We start from the raw sequence: 22487 nt of genomic DNA on the forward strand, positions 1-22487 counted from the left end.
GGATGACACTTGAGGACTTCATGCTGAGTGAAATAAGCTAGTCACAGAAGGACAAGCAGTGCATGACTCCATTTACATGAGGTATCTAAAGTAACGCTGCTCGTAGAAGCAAAGAGTGGCGTGGCAGTTAGGAGGAAAGGGAGACAGGATGAGCTGCTTAGCATTGAGTATAAAGTATCCACTGTGTAAGATGAAAAAGCTCTAGACATCTGCTCTACGATACCGAGCTCACAGATAAAAATCCTGTCCCATACACTGAAGTATTTGTTAGGATCTCACATTATTTTTCAACTACAGTAAAATAAATACATAAAATTTACAAGTAGGGGGACAAAGCAGTCAGAGACACAAAAGACACATTTCATTGAGGGAACAACGAACTGCAGTTGGCTTCTTATCACTACGAAATAAAGCACTGCATCAACAACATAAAAAAGGCTCCAGGTAAAACATTGAAAAAATCCTACTTTCAGTGAAAATATCCTTCAAAATAAGCAGTTAATGTAGTTTATTACTGGAATCTGTGCTGTTTCACATTTTCAGTACTCGGGAAATCCCAGCGACATGATGATGGTCACAGATGTAACGTAGAAATCCTGTCTTAGACCAGCAGAGTTTCAGTTCATCTTCCTGAAATGAGGAAGTACTTCTTCCTCGAAGTATCGGCTTGGAGAATTTTTTTCTTTCCTGCCACTGACACATCCCCAGTGTTTCTTCTCCGATAATCATATCTGTGTTACACTAATTCATCAGAGCTGTGAGCATTTTGTTGTTGTAAGGTTTTGTGCTGTGCTGTGCTTAGCCACTCAGTCATGTCCGACTTTTGCGACCCCGTGGACTGTGGCCCGCCAGGCTCCCCTGTCCATGGGATTCTCCAGGCAGGAATACTGGAGTGAGTTGCCGTTTTCCCTCCAGGGGATCTTCCCGACCCAGGGATTGGCAGGCGGGTTCTTTACCACCGAGCCACCGGAGAAGCCCTGTATACACTCTAAACAGAGATAAATACGATGGTGCTGGAAACAATAGCGGCACCGCTAGAATAGGGAGTTGCATTGTCCTTTATTGATTACGGGCCCTTTCCTTACTAGCCATATGTGTTACAGAGACTCATGAACTTGTACAATAAGCCAGACAGAAATAGGAAGACTGCCAGATGATATCACTGGGACATGTTTTTAACATTTCTTCAAAGCATTGACTTTATTTTTTAATTTATTTCTTAATTGGAGGAAAATTGCCTTACAATGTTTTCTTGGTTTCTGCCATACAATAGCACAGATCAGCCATAATTATACATATGTCAACTCCCTCTTTATACATGGGGTCTTGAAAAGAAGTTGAAGTCATAAAAGCACAGAATAGCGTGGTGGTTGCCAGGGCTGGAATGTGGAGGAAGCAGGAAGGTCTGCAGGACCCAAAGGAAAGTCCGTGGGAACAGGGACAGGGACTCCGGGGTTCTGTTGACCGCGCCGCGCTCTCCCAGCCCCAAAGAGCGCACGCTGCTCCCCCGCTGATGTCGAGTCTGTCTTCCTGCCTGCCCAGCCCTCTGCTCTCTGGCCCCGTGTCCAGCCCGCCTGGCGCTGTCTCGGGGGGAGGCCCGCTTCACAGGGGCTCACAGTTCCACTGGTTCCACCCACGGGGGATGGCGATGTGATGCAGGTTGTGACTGATTCTCTGAACGATTTTGTTGGCTTTGTCCGTGTGGTTATATGCGGGGATGCCAAGCTGGTCCAGAGCCCGGGTGTGGACAGCCAGAATTTGGGAGATGAGCCCGCGGCCCCGGTACTCAGGCAGCGTGGCCCCCATCCGGATCTCTCCCGTCTGGTCCATCAGGGACCAGGAGGCAGGGGTCCCCTCGGGCCCCAGAAAGCAGAAGGTGGGGAAGGTCCGGATACAGCGCTCGATGAACCTCTGGCTCCTCTCATTGCCACCAAAATGCCAGAATTTATTCACCAAAGTGGCATGGGCAGGACCCATGGATGAGAGCTTAAACATCTCTTGGTTACTATTGAGATGAAGGGAAAAAAAAACAAACTCGTGAGTCACACATACTGTGAAGTATTATATATTTTTTTGCCCCCAAATTGTCTTCAGATGATGCATTTGAGAGTGCAGGGAAAGGTACAGATTCTGCAACGAGGCTCCCCAGATTCAGAATTCAAAAGCTGTGTGATTTCAAACGGGCAACATACTGTCTCTCTGCCTCCTTCCTTTATAAAGTGAGCCTATCAATTGTACCTTCCTCAAACACTGATATAAGAGCAGTGACACCATAAGCACATGGGACTTGCACCTACCTGCAGTGAGAAGTGCCTAAAAGTGAAGTATGGTTGCTGTCAGCAAAGCAGAGACTCGGCGTTTAATGAGGGCATGGATAATACCCCATTTTACCGATAAGAAAATTGGGTAAACAGAAAACAGACAAGCGCCCCAAAGCACATGCTAGCGACTGCGGGTGGAACCAGAGCTTAGGAATCATGGAATCGTAGGGTGCCGGTGTCAGAGGGTCCTGTCCACCGTGGGAGCTCAAGTTGAGGCGGGGAGTGATGTGGAGTGCAGACAGCCCCCGAGGCACGGACCCTGAGCCTGACGTTGTCTTCAGGCTGTCGGGGGCTTTGGGAGGGGTCTGGTGATGGGGAACTAGGGGATCTGTACACCCTCAACTGTCCACATGACCTGAACAAGCTATTTCATCATCCGAGCCCGTTTCTGTCAGGAAATAGGGAAAGTATCTCCTGTCTTGTCTGCCTCCGGGGTGGACAACAGAATCAAGTGAGACTGTAGATGGGGCGGTGTTTCCAGGTGTAACGTGGGATCGTGGCTCCATCGCTAAGTCATGTCCAACGCTTTAGTGCCTCCACGGATGTAGCACGCCAGGCTCCTCTGTCCTCCACCGTCTCCTGGAGTGTGCTCAAATTGAGGCCCATTACATCAGCAATGCTGTCGAACCATCTCATCCTCTGCCGCCCCTACACCCCTTCATGGATCACAGCCTTGTTGTGGCGAAGGGGCTTATGTAACTCAATGAACCTATGAGCCATGCTGTGCAGAACCAGCCAAAACGGACGGGTCATAGCAAAGAGATCTGATATAACATGATCCACTAGAGAAGGAAATGGCAACCCACTCTAGTGTTCTTGCCTGGAGAACTCCATGGGCAGTGATGTATGATGCTGTGAGTGAAGCTTTTCCAGTCATTTTAACACAGAGAGAGGGCCACAGGTCTGGGCCTCTCTGAAGAAATGGCATCTGAGAGCATGAATGACAAGAAAGAGGCAAGTGTATGACGATCAGAGGGAGGACATCATGGGAAGACAAAGTGCAGATGGAGTGGCCCAGAGCCACGTGTGCTGTCTGCGGTCAAGGTGCATAAAGAGGGTCAGAGCTGCTGCTAGGAGTCAGCAAGAGCAGCAGGGACAGTCCGAAGGTGACGCGTTCCAGGTCTCACAGGACCGTGGAAGTTCATAAAGGAGTTCGACTTTATTTTCTTGGGCTCCAAAATCACTACAGACGGTAACTGCAGCCACACACGCACGCACACACAAAATCTTTCTCATTGGAGGAAAAGCTATGACAAACCTAGACAGCATATTAAAAAACAGAGATACCACTTTCCTCACAAAGGTCCGTCTAGTCAAGGCTATGGTTTTTCCAGTGGTCGTGTATGGATGTGAGAGTTGGACTGTGAAGAAAGCTGATCGCCGAAGAATTGATGCTTCTGAACTGTGGTGCTGGAGAAGACTCTTGAGAGTCCCTTGGACTGCAAGGAGATCCAACCAGTCCATCCTAAAGGAGACCAGTCCTGGGTGTTCACTGGAAGGACTGATGCTAAAGCTGAAGCTCCAATACTTTGGCCACCTGATGTGAGGAGCTGACTCATTGGAAACGACCCTGATGCTGGGAAAGTTTGAGGGCAGTAGGAGAAGGGGACGACAGAGGATGAGATGGTTGGATAGCATCACCAACTCAGTGGACATGAGTTTGAGCAAACTCCTGGAGATGGCGAAGGACAGGGAGGCCTGGCGTGCTGCAGTCTGTGGAGCTGCAAAAGGTCAGACACCACTCAGCGACCGAACAGCAACAGCGAGCTGAGAAACCTCAGTGGCTTCTCCCAGTGAATGGACGTAAAACACATCACACCTTAAAAGCATCGACCTGGAAATGGATTGCAGGGGCCAAGAGTGAACACAGGGCGAGAAGTCGGGAGGCTACTGCAACGGTGAGCATGCTTTCAAACTCACAGGGCTGTGGGTGCGCCAATTCCAACAGGTAAGTTCTTTGTCTCCGGCAGGGAAGGAAGCAGTCTCCTCGCTGTCTCAGGCATCACGTAGAGAATGCACTGTGTGTGCTCGACCTTAACAGATTTACTGGCTGCAAGATTCTGTATCACCTCATTCAGACTGGACTGTGAACCTAGAGAGGGGTAACGTTAGGCGAGAAGTAACTGCCCTTGTAGATTCTCCGGGAAGCTTCCCAACAGACACGTCCAGGACTGAGAGTCAGCAACTTTGCTTCTGGTGTTGCAAGTGACCATGTGACCACGGCCACATCACTACCTCAGCCTGTTTGCTCTTACCCAATACAGAGATAACACTAGAAATACTGTGGAATCAAGGGCACGTGGTATTTAAAAAATCGTAGCCAAACTTGGGCTTCCTTGGTAGTCCAGTGGTTAAGAACGTGCCTGCCAATGCAGAGGTCACGGGTTGGGTCCCTGATCTGAGCAGATGCCTCGGAGGGACTAAGCCTGTGTGCCACAGCTGCTGAAGCCCGCTCTCCTGGAACTTGTGGTCCACAACAAGAGGAGCCAGGGCCATGAGAAGCCCACACCTCAACGGAGAGCAGCCCCTACTTCCTGCGACTAGAGAAAGCCCATGGGCAGCCACAAAGACCCAGCACAGGCAAAAAAATAAAAAAGCAGTAGCCAAGCTTGCATGTATACGGATGACATGTCCTGGTACTGGTCTGATACTGCATTTAATCCTTACATTAACCGCATGTATCTCATGCATGCTCAGTCATGTGCAACTCTTTGCAACCACAGGGACCACAGCCCGCCAGGCTCCTCTGTCCATGGGATTCTCCAGGCAAGAATACTGGAGTGGGCTGCTTCCTCCAGGGGGATCTTCCCAACCCAGGGATGGAACCAGGTCTCCTGCATCGGCAGGCAGATTCCTTACCACTGTGCCCCCGGGAAGCCCAGCCACAAGTTTAGGTACTTCTGTTACCCTCATTGTTTATATGTGAGGGGACTGAATAATAGATACGTTACACTACTTGCTCAGGATCATGAAGCAAGTAGTAGGCAGAACAGGGATGTCACCCACGGGAGTCGGATTCCAGCAGTGACGGGTGTCCCTGTGACTGGGGACGTGCTCTATGGCACACGGACTTATCATTCCAATCGTGGCTCAGTGGCAAATAATCCACCTGCAGTGCAGGAGACACAAGAGCCTCAGGTTCGATCCCTGGGTCAGTAGGATCCCCTGGAGAAGGAAATGCAACCCGTTCCAGTATTTTTGCCTGGAAAATCTCATGGACAGAGGAGTCTGGCGGGCTGCAGTCCCTGAGATTGCAGAGTTGGACACGGTTTAGCAACTAAACAACAAACAACAAGAAGGCCAGAGGGGGAGCTCTGCTCTCACACCCAATCACCCTAAGGGATCTTCACTATGTCTGCAAAATATATCAGGAATCCTCATCTAACCAGAACTTACTTTACTCACATGTCCTTAAAAGAACCGTATAGTTTGCAATGCTTGAATTCAACTCCACTGAAGAGGTAGATGGTGCTAGCTGAGACAGGGAGTGACCATCAAGCTGACTGTCCGGGGTCTAGTAGTAAATACTGATTGTAGGGGATGTACTCAGGATAAAGGGACGCTCCAGGTATAGATAGAAGCAGTCCCCGCAGTGGGCACATCCCAGATCCCTTACGTACTTTGGATCTGCAAATGTTGTTTCCAGTTGATGACATCTGATGTGGTAAGGGACTCTTGACAGTTCTTGAGATCCTTAGAATAGATTTGGTAGGTGTTGGTGTAATGATCAAAGTCATCTGCCATCTCCTGCATGGTTGGGTAATATAAATATATCAAACTGATCATATCCAGTGATCCGAATCCTCGTTTGGTATTTCATTATACAAACTAAATACCGCTGTTCTCCTTGGTGAGCCATCATCATCCCTGAGTCATTTTCACCATACGACCAAGTCAGGGATTTAATGAATGATTCCACTTGCAAGTAAGAAAAACTTGATGAAGGTATTTCTATGTTGCATGACAATTTCAAATCAACCAAACACTTACCAGTTTAGAATGCAATCTTCAGTGATTCTACAATCCTCAGGAGAAAGAAGGAATTTTGGTTAAAGACAAGCTTCCATTGCAAGAGTAAACATTACTCTGTTTCAAAGAGTCTTAGAACAAATGGATTATGAGGACAGTATTGAAATGGACACAGGTAACCTTGCATCTGGTCCCATCACTTCATGGCAAATAGATGGGGAAACAGTGTCAGACTTTATTTTGGGGGGCTCCAAAATCACTGCAGATGCTGATTGCAGCCATGGAATGAAAAGACGCTTACTCCTTGGAAGGAAAGTTATGACCAACCTGCTGCTGCTGCTGCTGCTAAGTCACTTCAGTCGTGTCCAACTCTGTGCGACCCCATAGACGGAAGCCCACCAGGCTCCCCCATCCCTGGGATTCTCCAGGCAAGAACACTGCAGTGGGTTGCCATTTCCTTCTCCAATGTGTGAAAGTGAAAAGGGAAAGTGAAGTCGCTCAGTCGTGTCCGACCGTTAGCGACCCCACGGACTGCAGCCTACCAGGCTCCTCCATCCATGGGATTTTCTAGGCCATAGTACTGGAGTGGCTTGCCATTGTCTTCTCCTAGATAGTATATTAAAAAGCAGAGACATTACTTTGCCAACCAAGGACCATCTAGTCAAGGCTATGGTTTTTCCCGTGGTCATGTATGGATGTGAGAGTTGGACTGTGAAGAAAGCTGATCGCCGAAGAATTGATGCTTCTGAACTGTGGTGCTGGAGAAGACTCTTGAGAGTCCCTTGGACTGCAAGGAGATCCAACCAGTCCATTCTAAAGGAGATCAATCCTGGGTGTTCATTGGAAGGACTGATACTAAAGCTGAAACTGCAATACTTTGGCCACCTCATGTGACGAGTTGACTCACTGGAAAAGACTATGATGCTGGGAAGGATTGGGGGCTGGAGGAGACAGGGACGACAGAGAATGAGATGGCTGGATGGCTTCACTGACTCTATGGACATGAGTTTGAGTGAACTCTGGAAGTTGGTGATGGACAGGGAGGCCTGGTGTGCTGCGATTCATGGGGTCGCAAATGGTCAGACACGATTGAGTGACTGAACTGAACTGAACCGAACCTTGCATTAGAATTCTCACATGTGATAAAGCTATGCAGAATGAAGACCCAGGATGCCTTTCAAATGTAAACTGCAATGCACTGTTTAAAAAATAATTCATATTTCAAAAAAAGCTAAAACACAAATTTTGCTCAAAGATTGTCTCAAAATTAACAAATAAAAGATGATGAGATTATTTTGAAGCTGAAGGAAGAAATCAAAGAACAACTACCCAACAAGGGAAGAATAGCTGGAAATTGTTGCCCAGAAATGCCCTTCCCATTAATACCACCAACAATCTGTTTTTTAAAGACTGCATAAAAAAGTGAATATTATTCCCTTTTTAGATTTCAATAATTAAAGTATCTTTACTTTTGTATTCTGTTTAATTTGGTACTTTTAAAAAAATCACCACAGATTTAAATTTTACTTCCAAACAATTCATCAAATGATAGTATATGGTTTCATATTTTTGCATGTGGGAATTTTTATACTTTATTTTCAATATGCTTATAACATTCATATTTGAAACAGATTAACAACTTAGTTTGAGTGATTTTTAAAAGTCTAGTTCAGTTCAGTTCAGTCGCCCAGTAGTGTCCGACTCTCCGCGACCCCATGAATCACAGCACGCCAGGCCTCCCTGTCCATCACCAACTCCCGGAGTTCAGTCAAACTCATGTCCACAGAGTCGGTGATGCCATCCAGCCATCTCATTCTCGGTCGTCCCCTTCTTCTCCCACCCTCAACCTTTCCCAGCATCAGAGTCTTTTCCAGTGAGTCAACTCGTCGCATGAGGTGGCAAAAGTCTAGTACTGAAAATATATTCCCAAATACAAGCATCATAATTTGTTCTTTTTATTTCCCTAACGTTATCATCAGAGAAGGAATTGGCAACCCACCCCAGCGTTCTTGCCTGGAGCATCCCATGGACAGAGGAGCCTGGTGGGCTGCCGTCCATGGGGTCACAGAGAGTTGGACACGACCGAAGCGGTTTTGCACACAACGTTGTCATATTTACGTTCACACACATTGGGGTGTTCCTTTCTCTGCTTAGAACACAGCCTCTGTTCTTGTCAAAAACCTATCATTCTTCAAAATTCCCTTTTGGCAAAACGTCTTCTGTGAAAGCTCTCTGCTCCTTGCCCCGCATTTGTCTCTTGGCCAGGGCTACTCCTGTATCTCAGATATATACGCTACACTGTCACACCTTGCTGCATTTGCTTTGCTTGTCTGCTTCCCTCCAGACTCTGAGGATCTTGAGCACAGGGACCTGCTCACTGTCACTGCATTTCGTTTCTGTATCCCCAGGGCCTACCACATTGCCTGGCACATGGTGGGCGCATAGCGAATTCAAACACAGATGCACGTTCGTTCTACCCCTGGCCCCTTACCTGCTCCTGAGGGCGGATAACCACAGTCTTAAAATCAGGCCACTTGTCCACCAGGGCCGTTAGGCTGAATGGGTTTCCCTGGTTCATGTGGAAGACGGTCCCGTAAACCTGCCATATCCCGAGAAAGCGAGAGGGTCAGCTCATCAGGAAGGGATGGTGAAGCCGCATGCTTGCTCAGGACAAGGCTTATTTCTATGAAATCAGGTTAAGCACCTAATAGGGCCTTCATTTTGGTCTTCAGTTCAGTTCAGTTCGGTCGCTCAGTCGTGTCCGACTCTTTGCGACCCCATGAATCACAGCACGCCAGGCCCCCCTGTCCATCACCAACTCCGGGAGTTCACTCAAACTCATGTCCATTGAGTTGGTGATGCCATCCAGCCATCTCATTCTCTGTCGTCCCCGTCTCCTCCCGCCCCCAATCCTTCCCAGCATCAGTCTTTTCCAGTGAGTCAACTCGTCGCACGAGGTGGCCAAAGTATTGGAGTTTCAGCTTTAGCATCAGGTTCTACTTTATTACTCCAAATGGAAATAGACTTTGGGGTCAAACAACGAGAACATTATATAGTGTGTGTATGTTAGTCGCTCAGTTGTGTCCAGCTGTTTTTGACCCCATGGACTATAGCCCGCCAGGCTCCTGTGTCTGTGGAGTTCTCCAGGCAAGAATACTGCAGTGGGTTGCCATTTCCTTCTCCAGGGGATCTTCCCAACCCAGGAATCGAACCCAGATCTCCTGCCTTGAAGGCAGATTCTTTACTGTCTGAGCCACCAGGGAAGAGCGAATATTTTATTAGTATATGAAATTAAAATTATCTACTAACACATTATAGAATTTAGTGTTATATCTTTCCGTTTTATTCCATTTATTTACACACACACATAGTTTTCAGGGTTCCCTGATGGCTCAGTCAGGGAAACTAAAGAAACAGCCTGAAACGAACGAGACCCGGGTTCAATCCCTGGGTCAGGAAAATTCCCTGGAGAAGGAAATGGCCACCCACTCCAGTATTCTTGCCCGAAAAACTCCATGGACAGAGAAGCCTGGTGGGCTACAGTCCACGAGGTCACAAAGAGTCAGAAATGATGGAGTGACTAACACACACACACACAGTTCTTAAACATGAATTTAATTACCTAATGCGTATTAATTTAGCATCTGTTTCCCCCCCACATACACACACCCACTATGCTATGAGCATGTTTCCACATTAATAAACACAAATCTATATGATCATCTGTAATGGCTGCATAATATCCATTATACCGAAGGACTACAAGAGAAAGCAAGAGAGTTTCAGAAAAACATCTATTTCTGCTTCATTGACTATGCCAAAGACTTTGACTGTGTCGATCACAATAAACTGTGGAACATTCTGAAAGAAATGGGAATCCCAGACCACCTGACCTGCCTCTTGAGAAACCTGTATGCAGGTCAGGAAGCAACAGTTAGAACTGGACATGGAACAACAGACTGGTTCCAAATAGGAAAAGGTGTACGTCAGGGTTGTATATTGTCACCTTGCTTATTTAACTTATATGCAGAGTACATCATGAGGAACGCTGGGCTGGAAGAAGCACAAGCTGGAATCAAGATTGCTGGGAGAAATATCAATAACCTCAGATATGCAGATGACACTACCCTTATGGCAGAAAGTGAAGAGGAACTCAAAAGCCTCTTGATGAAAGTGAAAGAGGAGAGTGAAAAGGTTGGCTTGAAGCTCAACATTCAGAAAACAAAGATCATGGCATCTGGTCCCATCACTTCATGGGAACTAGATGGAAAAACAGTGGAAACAGTGTCAGACTTTATTTTGGGGGGCTCCAAAATCACTGCAGATGCTGATTGCAGCCATGAAATTAAAAGACGCTTACTCCTTGGAAGGAAAGTTATGACCAACCTAGATAACATATTAAAAAGCAGAGACATTACTTTGCCAACCAAGGTCCGTCTAGTCAAGGCAATGGTTTTTCCCGTGGTCATGTATGGATGTGAGAGTTGGACTGTGAAGAAAGCTGATCGCCGAAGAATCGATGCTTTTGAACTGTGGTGTTGGAGAAGACTCTTGAGAGTCCCTTATACTGCAAGAAGATCCAACTAGTCCATTCTAAAGGAGATCAATCCTGGATGTTCATTGGAGGGACTGATGCTAAAGCTGAAACTGCAATACTTTGGCCACCTCATGCGACGAGTTGACTCACTGGAAAAGACTCTGATGCTGGGAAAGGTTGGGGGCGGGAGGAGAAGGGGACGACGGAGAATGAGATGGCTGGATGGCATCATCGACTCTGTGGACATGAGTTTGAGTGAACTCCGGGAGTTGGTGATGGACAGGGAGGCCTGGCATGCTGTGATTCATGGGGTCGCGGAGAGTCGGACATGACTGAGCGACTGAACTGAACTGAACTGAACTTCGATTTTACTGTGTCTTATTGCTCATTATTTCAATGTTTTCTCATTTTTAACAGTTTATTTTTCAATGAACATTGCTTTTGCATAAACCTTTGCAAATATGTCTGATGTTACAAATTCTAGAAGGGGAATTTCTGGGTCAAACATCAACTGTCGTTTAAATATTTCATTTTTCTTGCACACATCTCTGACACCTTCCATAAAGGTTAAGTGAATTCCGATCTATGTAAAAAGTAGAGACACAGCGTAGTGTTAACAGCATAAGCTTTGGTGGCCAAGGACCAAGGGCATCACTTATTGGGCAATTTTTTTAATCTTTGCAAGCCCCTGTTCAAACATTGGTGACCTCAAAACATTAAAGAGGCTGAGAAAGAGATTGTCCAAACTGGAAGCCACGTGGCTGTGGGGAGACGAAAAACAGCAATCCATACAGGGTAGACCTTAGGACCTAGATGCATTGAAACAAGATGCCTTAGCAGAAGGCGTGGAAGAATGCCAAAGGCCAGGGCCCGATGGAATGGTGACCGCTTCCGTGACAAAGGACTGCCTCTCAGCCTGTGCTGTCCTACTCTTGCCATGAAACGTTCATGCCAGACTAAGGGGAAACAGGGAGGAGGTGACCTTTGTTTTTCAAACTTTGACTTAACTGACATTTTATAAATTACATTTCTGCCATTAGCAGACGCTCAATATAGAAATTAAATGCAGTTTTAAGGAAAATAAAATCCATGCTTTTCCACATGATGTTTGGAACCAGTGACATTTATATACACATTTCTGTGTACACGGTAGCGTCATTTCACCGGAACACAGTGGCTCAGGCGGCCACCACAAATTGAAGGAACTGAAGCGAACGTGAAATAAACCTGCTTAGTTTCCTCTGCATGGGAGACAGATGGGCAGTCCTTCAGGCTGCGATACCCAGGTTTTTCTCTCACCTGAGGCTTATTAGCAACTAGTCAATGAGTCTTAGGTCATACATTTGTAACAAGAATAAATTTTACAAATATCCAAGATTTCTGCTTGTGGGGGAAAAGCTATGTCATCAAAGATTCAGGTGAGTAGAGAGGAAAAGATCCTCATTAAAACTGAGGATCTCATCTTGAGAGTTACTTTGCCTTACAGCAGAGTTGGGCTAAGACTAGTAGCGCCAAGAATTTTCTCCAAAAAGTTGGGATCCACATAAGACAAGAAGTGAATAACAATTCAAACCCCAGACATAGAGCATAAAAGAAAACAATTTAACTTGGAAAATTTTTCAAAGTAGACACTTAAGATAAAAATAACTCAGGCACCTAACTGATTTAGTTCCTCCTCCTCCTCCTGAAAAAATTCTTTTGAGGTTATGCTGAATACGTGGTATAGTTCCTGATATTCGGTAAGTGTTGAAGAAGTATTGGTTATTAATTTTATCATATCTTATTTAATCCTCCAAACATCTCTGCAAGGTAATGATAACCCTGCTTAGGGCTTCCCTGGTTTCAGATGGTGAAACATCTGCCTGCAAAGTGGGAGATGTGGGTTTGATCCCTGGGTCGGGAAGATTCCTTGGAGAAGGAAATGGCAACCCACTCCAGTATTCTTGCCTGCAGAATCCCTTGGACAGCGGAGGCTGGCAGGCTGCAGTCCATGGTCTCAAAGAGTCAGACACGACTGAGCGACTGACACACACGACCCTGTTCAAGCTTGAGGAGTGTCTCCCAAGGGTATTTACTTTCTGGTTTTACTCATTTTACCTGCAAGGGCACTGAGAGTTTTGCAGTGCTACCAGAAGACAATGAATTTGTGCGATCAAAGCCGTCTGACTCCTGACCCTGTTCCTCTCAAGAGCTCCCTACCCTACCCTCAGTGTAGCGTGCCTCCGGCCTGTGGCTCAGTCCACACGTGACCCCTAAATAAGGTGTCAGGGCACCAAGGAGAAGTTGTGTTCAACTCTTTGCCACCCCATGGACTATAGAGTTCATGGAATTCTCCAGGCCAGAATACTGGAGTGGGGAGCCATTCCCTTCTCCAGGGGATCTTCCCAACCCAGGGATGGAACCCAGGTCTCCCGCATTGCAGGCAGATTCTTTACCAGCTGAGCCACGAAGGAAGCTCCCCCCAAGCCCCTGGCCAGAAAAGGATAGAATATGGTGCTATTCCTTTCAGGTTTCCCATCAGCATGATCAGTATCATTAACTCTACTAAATTATACATCATATTCATGCTGCCCTGAGAAGTCTGGAGCTGTAATTCATCCATAAAAGTGAAAACATTTATTTTCAAGACAAGCCTGTGTGCTAACAGTTCATACTTAAGGTTTCTTGTTGTTGTTGCCTATTGTTTCTGTCTATCTTATCAATCGCCTTGATTTTTAATTCCAATTGTCCATTGCTAGTACACAGAAAACCAAGTTTTGTATTTTGTATATTCACCCTAAGGCCTTTGTTAAACTTAGTTGTACATCTAGGAGCTTTGGGATTTTGGTAGATTCCTTGAGATTTTTCTCATTAGACAATTATACCATCTGTGAATAAACACTATTTTATTTTTTTCCAATATGTATTTCTCTGGTTTCTTTTTCTTGTCTTATTGTGCTGATTAAGATATCTAGTACCATTCCCACCAGCAGTGGTGGGAATAAATATATGTTTCCCTTGCTACTGACCTTAGGAGGAATATTAACCCTTTCACTATTTAGTTTAATCTCAGGTATAGATTTTGCCAGTACGTTTTTATCAGGTCGGCATTCCCTCCTGTTTCTAGTTTGCTGAGAGCTTTATTTTTATCAGAAATATTACATTCTGTCAAACATTTTTCTGCATCTATTGAGAGAAGATCTATGGCTTTTCTCCAGTCTGTTGATAACAGTGAATTGAACTGATTGATTTCTGAATGTTGCATCTGCCTTGCCTTTCCAAGATGAACTTCCCTTGGTTATGATGTGTTATCCTTTTGATATGTTGATGGATTTGACTTGATATTATTTTGTTAATGGATATCTCTGTTCACAAAGAATATTGTTCTGTAGTTTTCTCTTTGGTATCAGGGTAATTCTGGACTCAGAAGATGCTTTGGGAAGTGTTTTCTCCTCTGCTCTGTTCTGCAAGGGTTTTCGTGGAAGTGATATTTTTTCCTTACGTATGAGGTAGAAATTGCCACTGACAATATCTGAGCATGGAATTTTCTTTGATGGAAGGTTTTAAATTACAAAATCAATTTCCCCAATAGATACAGGGCAATTTAGGTTGCATATTTCTTCCTCAGTGACCTTTGGTAATTCATGCTTTTCACAGAATATGCAATGTGAAATTTATGGACTTAGTATTGAAAATTGTTTTCACTGGAAGTGCCAAGTCTTAACTACTGGAATGCCAGAGAAGTCCCTAGACTGTTATTCTTTTTCAGTAAAAGCACTTAATGCTATCCGTTTCTCAGTTATCAGCTGCTTTAGTTGCATCCCAAAGCTTTTCATACATTGTATTCTTATTTTCATTCAACTAAAATGTTTTCTAATTTTCCTTGTAATTTAAACATGACTTATTTAGAAGACGTTGTATACTTTTAGAAATTCAGGTATTTTCCAGATATATTTCAGGGTATTTTTTTTTTAGTTTAATTCTATATTGTTCAAGAACAGACTTGCTATATTTCAATTCTTCTAAAATTTTTAAAAATACGGTCTATTTTGCTAAACATCCCATGTGCACTTGAAAATATTATGTGCCCTGCCATGGTTGTGGGAAGTATTCTGTAAATGTCAGTTTATTCAAGTTGGTTGATGGTATTTCATATACAATAAGTCCATATATGTATGTATAGGTTTTCTGCCGACTCTACAGATTACTGAGAGAGAAGTGTTGAACTCTTTATACCTGTGTGTTTCCCTATTTCTTCTTTCAGTTTTATCAGTTTTTGTCTCATGTACTTTGAGCTTCTGTCACTAGGTGTATACATTTCAGGCTTTCTTATATCTTCTTGGTGAATTGATTCCTTTATCATAATGCAGTGGCAGTCTTTATCTCTACTAACAGCCTACTCCCTTTGTAATATATATTATTGCAAGAAAAAACACTTCCACTTCTCTATGGTACAAGACCATTCCTTAAACATAATTTCCATCTCATTCAAAGTTAAACATCATCCTTGGGGTTTGACAAAAAACAGAATTTGACTGATTATTAATTACAAAGAAGAACCATAATGGATAACTTTTCATCAGGTACTTGATTGTTTGATAAGAATAAACATTGACTTTGCCAATTCTGGAAAAAAAAAGAAAACTTCCAGAGTTACATAACATGAGTTCAAAGGGCACAAGGGAAAGTTTTGGCATCATCACACAACAAAGATCACAACGGGTTCGAATCATCGCACTGCCACTCACTGCTGGCACGATCTTGGTCAAGTCACGGAACCGAACCTCCCTTTCGTCTTTGGTTCTACAGACACGGTACAGCTGCCCTGCAGACCGGTGTGGTAAACTAAATGAGCAGCCCGGCGAGTGAGCTTGGCACAGAGCAGGTGCTCAGGGATTCCTTGTTCTCTTTCCCACCTTTCCTGAAGCTGCTCCTAGCCCTTTTCCCCTTAAGAATGCTCCACTCTCACCTTTAAGGACTCAGGGAGACTCTTCCTCAAGGATTTCTCTAACATCCGCAGCAGTTGTGGGCCTTGTAAGTGGAACATCTTGGCAGGTCCCTTAACCTAAACAGAGGACCGACAGACAAGCCATGAGAAGTGCTGGAAGACACACAAAGATGCCCAAGTCCTTGTTTCCTGGGAAACAGCAATGGTTAGAAAACAAAACAGAACAGAACCCCCAACTCCCTTCGTGTTTCTGAGTGTCTTCCTGAAGGAGCTGCCCTTCCCCCTTTGGGCCTAAGATGCACCACGGCCCTCACGCTATCTGCGCCAAGGCCGGGTGCTTACCCTTCAAACCCCATCTCCAACAGCTCACACGTGAAAGTGAGCATGAAGACGCTCAGTGGTGTCCGACTCTCTGCGACCCCGTGGACTACAGCCCACCAGGCTCCCCAGTCCATGGGATTTTCCAGGCAAGAGTACCGGAGTGGGTTACCATTGCCTTCTCCAGGGGATCTTCCCGACCCAGGGATTAGAACCCGGGGCTCCCACGTTGCAGGCAGACGCTTAACCGTCTGAAGCACCAGGGAAGCTCATGCAGGTCAACGTAAAAAAACTCCAAACAAAAAGCCAAACAACCCCATTAAAAGGGCGTAAGAACTGGATTCTTTCCAACTCTGTTTCCTCTCGCTTCCTACATGGTTCGGTGGACGGCTTATCCCCACTGACCAATGGCAACAAAGTGTTCTAACGCCGAGCAAAGGTTATTGGCTTGACAAACATTAATCCGTCTCCCCTCCCACACACAGTCCTCTGCACCGGGACCCATCCTCAGCCCAAGCCAGCACTGGCATTCAGAATGATCCTCCGTGAAACTTTGCTGACTCCTTTCCATGAAATAACCCTTTCTGCCTGACCTTTCAGATGTTTGTAGATCTTACCGTCTGAGGGGGCTTCTGTTGAAATAATACCCTCTTCCTATTTCAGCACTCCTTTTCCCTCTTGAAATAATTCTTTCAAATAAAGACTCTCCTTTCCAGAGTCTGGCTTTGATTTTTTATTTAATGGTATTTTGGCATAGTTTCATTATAATTTAAATAGATTTTTGTGACTAGCCTGGAAACCTAAGTATTGATTTATTCATCTATGCAGTCATTCACTTATTCAATCACTCAATAAGGGTTAATATTTATTGAGAACTCAATGTATTCAATGAATGAGGTGTCACCTAGGCTAGGCTGAACTACATTTCCCAGAATTCCCTTCCCTTTATGTTTCCACTTAGGGTGGACACAGAGATTCTCTGGTAGCTCAGCTGATAAAGAATCTGCCTGCAATTCAGGAGACCCCAGTTCGATTCCTGGGTTGGGAAGATCCCCTGGAGAAGGGCTAGGCTCCCCAATCTAGCATTCTTGCCTGGAGAATCCCCATAGACAGAGGTGCCTGGCAGGCTACAGTCCATGGGGTCACAAAGAACTGGACACGACTGACTGACTAAGCACAGCACGGCACGGAGAGATTCCCATGGAAAACCTGGCTGTTGCTGTTCAGCTGCTCAGCAGTGTCTGACTCTTTGTGACCCCATGGACCGTAGGACACCAGGCTTCCCTGTCCTTCAGTATCCCCTGGAGTTTGCTCAAACTCATGTCCATTGAGTCAGTGATGCCATCCAACCATCTCATCCTCTGTTGCCTCCTTCTCCTCCTGGCTTCAATATTTCCCAGTGGAAAACCCGGAGAGCAGAATTAAAGCAGCGGGAATTTTGCAGCTAACCTCAGGGATTCCCAGGTGGCTCAGTGATAAAGAACCCACCTGCTAATGCAGGAGACTCAGGAGACGTTGGTTCGATCCGTGGGTCAGGAAGATCCTTTGGAGGAGGAAATAGCAACCCACTCCAGTATTTCTGCAGGAAAATCCCATGGACAGAGGAGCCTGGCAGGTGGCACAAAGTTGGACGTGGCACAGTAACTCAAGACATAAGGTGGTAGCTGGGCTGGAAGTGCTTCTCTGTCCCCTGGGTCTGTCACCTGGGACAGGGGAATATTAACCCCTTAGTGGTTTGCAAATGTTTTCTCCCATTCCATACATTGTTCATTTTGTTGATTCTTTTGCTGTGCAGAAACTTTTTAGTTTGATATAGCCCCGTGTGTTTATTTTCTACTTTCAATACTTGAGCTTTTTTTGTCATATACAAAAAAATCATTGCCAAGACCACGGTCAAGTTTCCCCCCATGTTCTTCTAGGAGGTTTATGATTTCAGGTCTCCATCCATGTAAGCCTTTAATCCATTCTAGGTTAATTTTTTGAAGTGGTCTTTGTATGTTGATTGTAGCTGCTGTGGGCAGTCACTGAGGCTGGCAGGAGTCACTGAAGTCCTGTAAATACATGTTTTCTTTACTGTGAGGTGAGGTGCGCTAGTCTCCTCTGTTGTCCTTTCCCACACAGGACCACAGAGTATTTCTTTAACTCAGTATCTGATTTAACAACTCTGGACTGTCTTCATCTTACTTAGGCCCTAATTCCAGAAGACCTTCAAAATCCAGGTTTTGTTCCTGCTTCAAAGTCTTACCCAAATCCCCCTTTTCTCTCTACTGACTCCCTTTAATTCCTCAATCCAAACAGAACAGACCACTCTCTTTTCTGTACTCCCCAGAGATTATGGACACATTTCAATCAAAACTTGTTGCAGCAAATTACAGTTTGCCTTCTAGATCATCAGTCCTCTAGGCAGGGTGGTAAATGACTTATTCTATTACTCTCAGTGTTTATCACACTGTCAGGCACACAGTAAGAACTCAGCGTTTACTGATTTAATGTATGACACGCTTGCATAAACATAATCGTCTCTTTAGTCACTCTGCTTACCGAGGGAAAGGACGCATTCTTTCATTCAACAGGTGTCAGTAGAAGAACCAACTACATTCTGGGCTTGGGCATCTCTACCAGATGTTTCTTTGAAAAAAAGGCTCAGACCAGAATAGAAGTACCTGTGCCATATCTTGGAAAATATCAAGACAGTAGAAGTGTATCGTTTCCAAACATTAATTAGACATCGCTAAGTTGCTTCAGTTGTGTCTGGCTCTTGCAGCCCTTATGGACTGTAGCCCGCAGGCTCCTCTGTCTATGGGATTCTCTAAGCAAGAATACTGGAGTGGGTTGCCATGCCCTCCTCCAGGGGATCTTCCTGACCCAGGGATTGAACTCCTGTCTCTTATGTCTCCTGCATTGGCAAGTGGGCTCTTCACCATTAGTGCCACCTGGGAAGCCCATTCAGACATTAGCTAGGAGCATTTCACAAGAAGATTGCATGAGAATAAAAGAAGTTGCATTTGATGCCAGGTTACTGGGGATAGAATATTAAAGTTCTGACAAGTGCATTTGGGAAAACTTTCTGCACTTGCATATATGCACACACACACACACACACAAAATTCACACAAATATAACGTTCAATAAATGCAGTTGAGTAAAACTGAGGAGATTCATTTTAGGGGGTTGCCAGCTTTGATAACAGCCAAAGTCCTGTGAAGCACAGTTTGAAACCTTTGACAAATCCATTCCAGTACTGGGAATTTATCCAAAGAAAACAGTTCAAATGAAGAAAAATACACTGAAAAGGTTTGAAAGCAATACAATATTAACTCACAGGGATGCACAGGACACATCTCAGTGTCCTGCTAGAAATATAATTCACGGAAATATGATCATTATTTTACAACTCTAAAACCCACTTTAACATGAAGGCTGTATCTTGCCATATGAGAGAGTCTTAAAGATGGACATGACACTGTAAAAAGAACTAGAGGCCTTTTTGTGTGCATATTTACATAAATCACAGACGGTAAAAATTTAGAAGGAAACATCAAATTATATAGGAGCATTATAACTGAGATTTTAAAAATTACATTTCTTTTTCATGGTTTTAAATTAATATTAATCTTATCTGGATTGTAGTCTGTTGACTACAGTCTACCTCGTCTTTTGGAAACTTTAAGAAGGGCACTTAATTTCCCTGGCCATCATTTATCCAAGGGCGGGGGTGGAGGGGTGGGGGTGGAATCTGACTACCGTATAACGTTACTAGGGAATTGAATAAGATCACGTTTGCAGACTATGTCTACAAACTGTTCCATAAATATCACCCAAACCCACATACTTCTTCCCAGAAGCTGTTACCTTTTCTGGCAGGCCAGCTATTAACAGGAAGCTCCCAAATCCCGCCACATTTATGCATCAATTCAGAACAAAAGCCTGTCCTTATCCAGAGAAAAGTTCTCACAGAATCAGGACACTACCCCGTACACAGTCCATGCCTGATACAGGTTTCTCAAAGGGAACCACTTCCTTTTCGCCTGGCATAACTCTCAGCACTCAGAAATTCTTATCCACGACAGCAGCAGCGCCTCGGTTCATCCGCTTCGGTGAGGAGACGGCCGAGGCGTCTCGGAGCAGCGACCCTCCTTGGCTCTCACCTGTGACACTGTCTCCCGCTCAGTCTCTGCGGAGATCCCCCCCCAGAAACAAGAGGCAGAAGGTCATTCGAGAAGATGACACGTGTCCTTTGGCTACTGTGGTCCTGAAAAGCGTGCTTACGGGTCTGATCCCCAACCTGCTGAGCTGAGCGTCTTAACTGAACCCAGGCACCAAGCTGCACTTCCGGCGGCTGTGTGTGGGGATCCCTCCTCCCAGGTCCCGGTTTGGCAGAGTGCCCCCCTGAGGCTCGTGTTTTTCCAGAGGTCTGAGCTGCTTTCTGATCCCAGAGGTCCTTCCAGTCCTCAGCAACTCTGACTGTGAGATCCCAGAGGCAGGATCTCTACATGTAACGCCTGCTGCGTTCCCTGCTGCAAAAGCAAGAGAGGGCGACTGTTTGAACTTGATGTAGAGAATCAGAGCTCTTTTTTTAACCGTAAGAAAGTACTTACTTGGAAAGACTAAAGGGCCTAGAAGGTACTCCCCACCCCCACCTTTAGGATAAGTTTGGTAAACCCCAAACGGAATAAACAGAAGGAGAACCACCCCCAGGCACATCATAATTGAACCATTGAAAATCCCAGATAGAGACAGAAGCTTCAAGGAAGTCACAGGAAACGCGCGTCCAACACAAAAGGGAGCAGAGGCACGAACTGGCTCCCTTTCAGAAGGTGCACGAGGTCGGGGAGACAGTGGTGTCACTGAGCTCAGTCCCACACTGCGTGCAGCTCGGTAGTCTAGTCAATCGAGACAACAGTCCCGGCAAGGAACTGACTATTCACAAGGCCAGCAGGCCAAATGGCAGTGGCTTGCGTCCCAAAGAACCATCTTGGCTGAGCCAGAATCCAGGCTTCTGTTCTACTTAAACGGGAGGGATTAAAATCAAACATTTCCTAGTTTGGATCAGCCGCTGGATGGGACGTGTTCATTTCTTCCTTCCTACAGTCATTCACAGGTGGGTCTGGTCACGATGTTTCCTGTGAGCTTAACAAAAGTATTTTAGCTTGAAGCTCATTATCTGGGAGGCAGAGATAATAGGGAATTATGCAAATGATACGTAATGCCCCATCTCTCATTCCCAGAGACACAATTTAAGCTTAAAGGTAGTACTGCTTTAGTGATTAAATTGTGATAGAATACAAAGGTTCTTCCCTGTTAGGTTTCTCCACTGTCAATGTTCATTCCACAAACGTGTGGGGAAAAGGATTTCCTGCCAAATGGGGCGACGAATATTTCTTAGAATCTTCAGTCAGTAGTAAAAGTCCTCTTTCCCTTTTTATCTGCAGCCGTGTGAATCTGCTAACACCCTTTAGCGCTCTGTCCCACCAGCATTACCATCTCTAGGGCTGACCTTCCAACTCCTGAAACAAGGCATGTTGGCACTTGGCTCCATCGTGTTGTCCCTGTTCTAGCCAGAAATTGCACGGACGCCACGGTGTCAGGGTTGGAGTCCATTTTCTTCACGCAAGTGCTGAATTTCTTAGCAACTTCCTCATCTCTCCTGGCTGTGAAGTGGCTCAGTGGGATCTGTCATTAAGTCCAGCAACTGGACATGTCACACCGAGAATGGAAGCTAGAAGGGCATGCCCAAGGATCTGCCCGTTCTTGGAGATACCTCCTTCAAATTCACCGGCAGCAACAGCAATCAGGTCAGCATCATCAGTCTCAGATGGCCCGTGATCAGGACACTACCCCGTACACAGTACATGCCTGATACAGATTTCTCAAAGGGAACCACTTCCTTTTCGCCTGGCATAACTCTCAGCACTCAGAAATTCTTATCCACATCCAACAGCAGACCTTTTTGATGAGGTCTCTGTGTCCTGGGGCATCAGTGATGGAACTTGCTGGTCTCAAATGTCCACAGGGAGATATCAATGGTGATATCATGCTTGCGTTCAGCTTTCAGTTTGTTCAAAACCCAGACATCCTCTTCAGAGACTTCCTGTGCAAGTGGGATACGCTTTCACCCACACTGAAAAAAACATCCACAGATACTAGTGGCTATCTTTTCACAGACCCAGGAGGGAGTGTGGTCAGTGAAGCGGGGAAGAGCTCTGTCTCCTTTTCTGGGGTTTTCATGAGCGCCATCTGTATAGGCTTAAAGTGCTGTCTGGTGTGACTGACGCCAAACTGTCTTGGTGAAAAACTTCAGGACAAGGTCTATCACCAGAAAGTTCAGCAGCCCATCCCGCACCATTTTACCCTGGGCTCCTGTGGGGAATTAGGCACCTCAAGCCCAAGGGAGCCCCGGGCCTTGTCCTCCACC

At 45.4% G+C, this 22487-nt stretch overlaps 1 protein-coding gene across 1 annotated transcript; it reads right to left on the reverse strand.

Annotated features, from left to right (window-relative positions):
• Nucleotides 1-1377: 1377 nt before the first annotated feature.
• Nucleotides 1378-15865, reverse strand: LOC129554875 (glycine N-phenylacetyltransferase). The gene is made up of 5 exons (XM_055424180.2): nt 15776-15865; nt 8782-8889; nt 5942-6068; nt 4242-4413; nt 1378-2005 (listed from the first exon to the last, which is right to left on the reverse strand). Exons 1-5 carry the CDS (start codon nt 15851-15853, stop codon nt 1603-1605), a joined length of 888 nt encoding a protein of 295 aa, XP_055280155.2. The 5' UTR covers nt 15854-15865; the 3' UTR covers nt 1378-1602.
• Nucleotides 15866-22487: the final 6622 nt, after the last annotated feature.

Source organism: Moschus berezovskii, chromosome 14 (genome assembly GCF_049115385.1).
Source record: "Moschus berezovskii isolate FMDL1 chromosome 14, NW_MosBer_1.0, whole genome shotgun sequence".
Lineage (NCBI taxonomy): Eukaryota > Metazoa > Chordata > Mammalia > Artiodactyla > Moschidae > Moschus > Moschus berezovskii.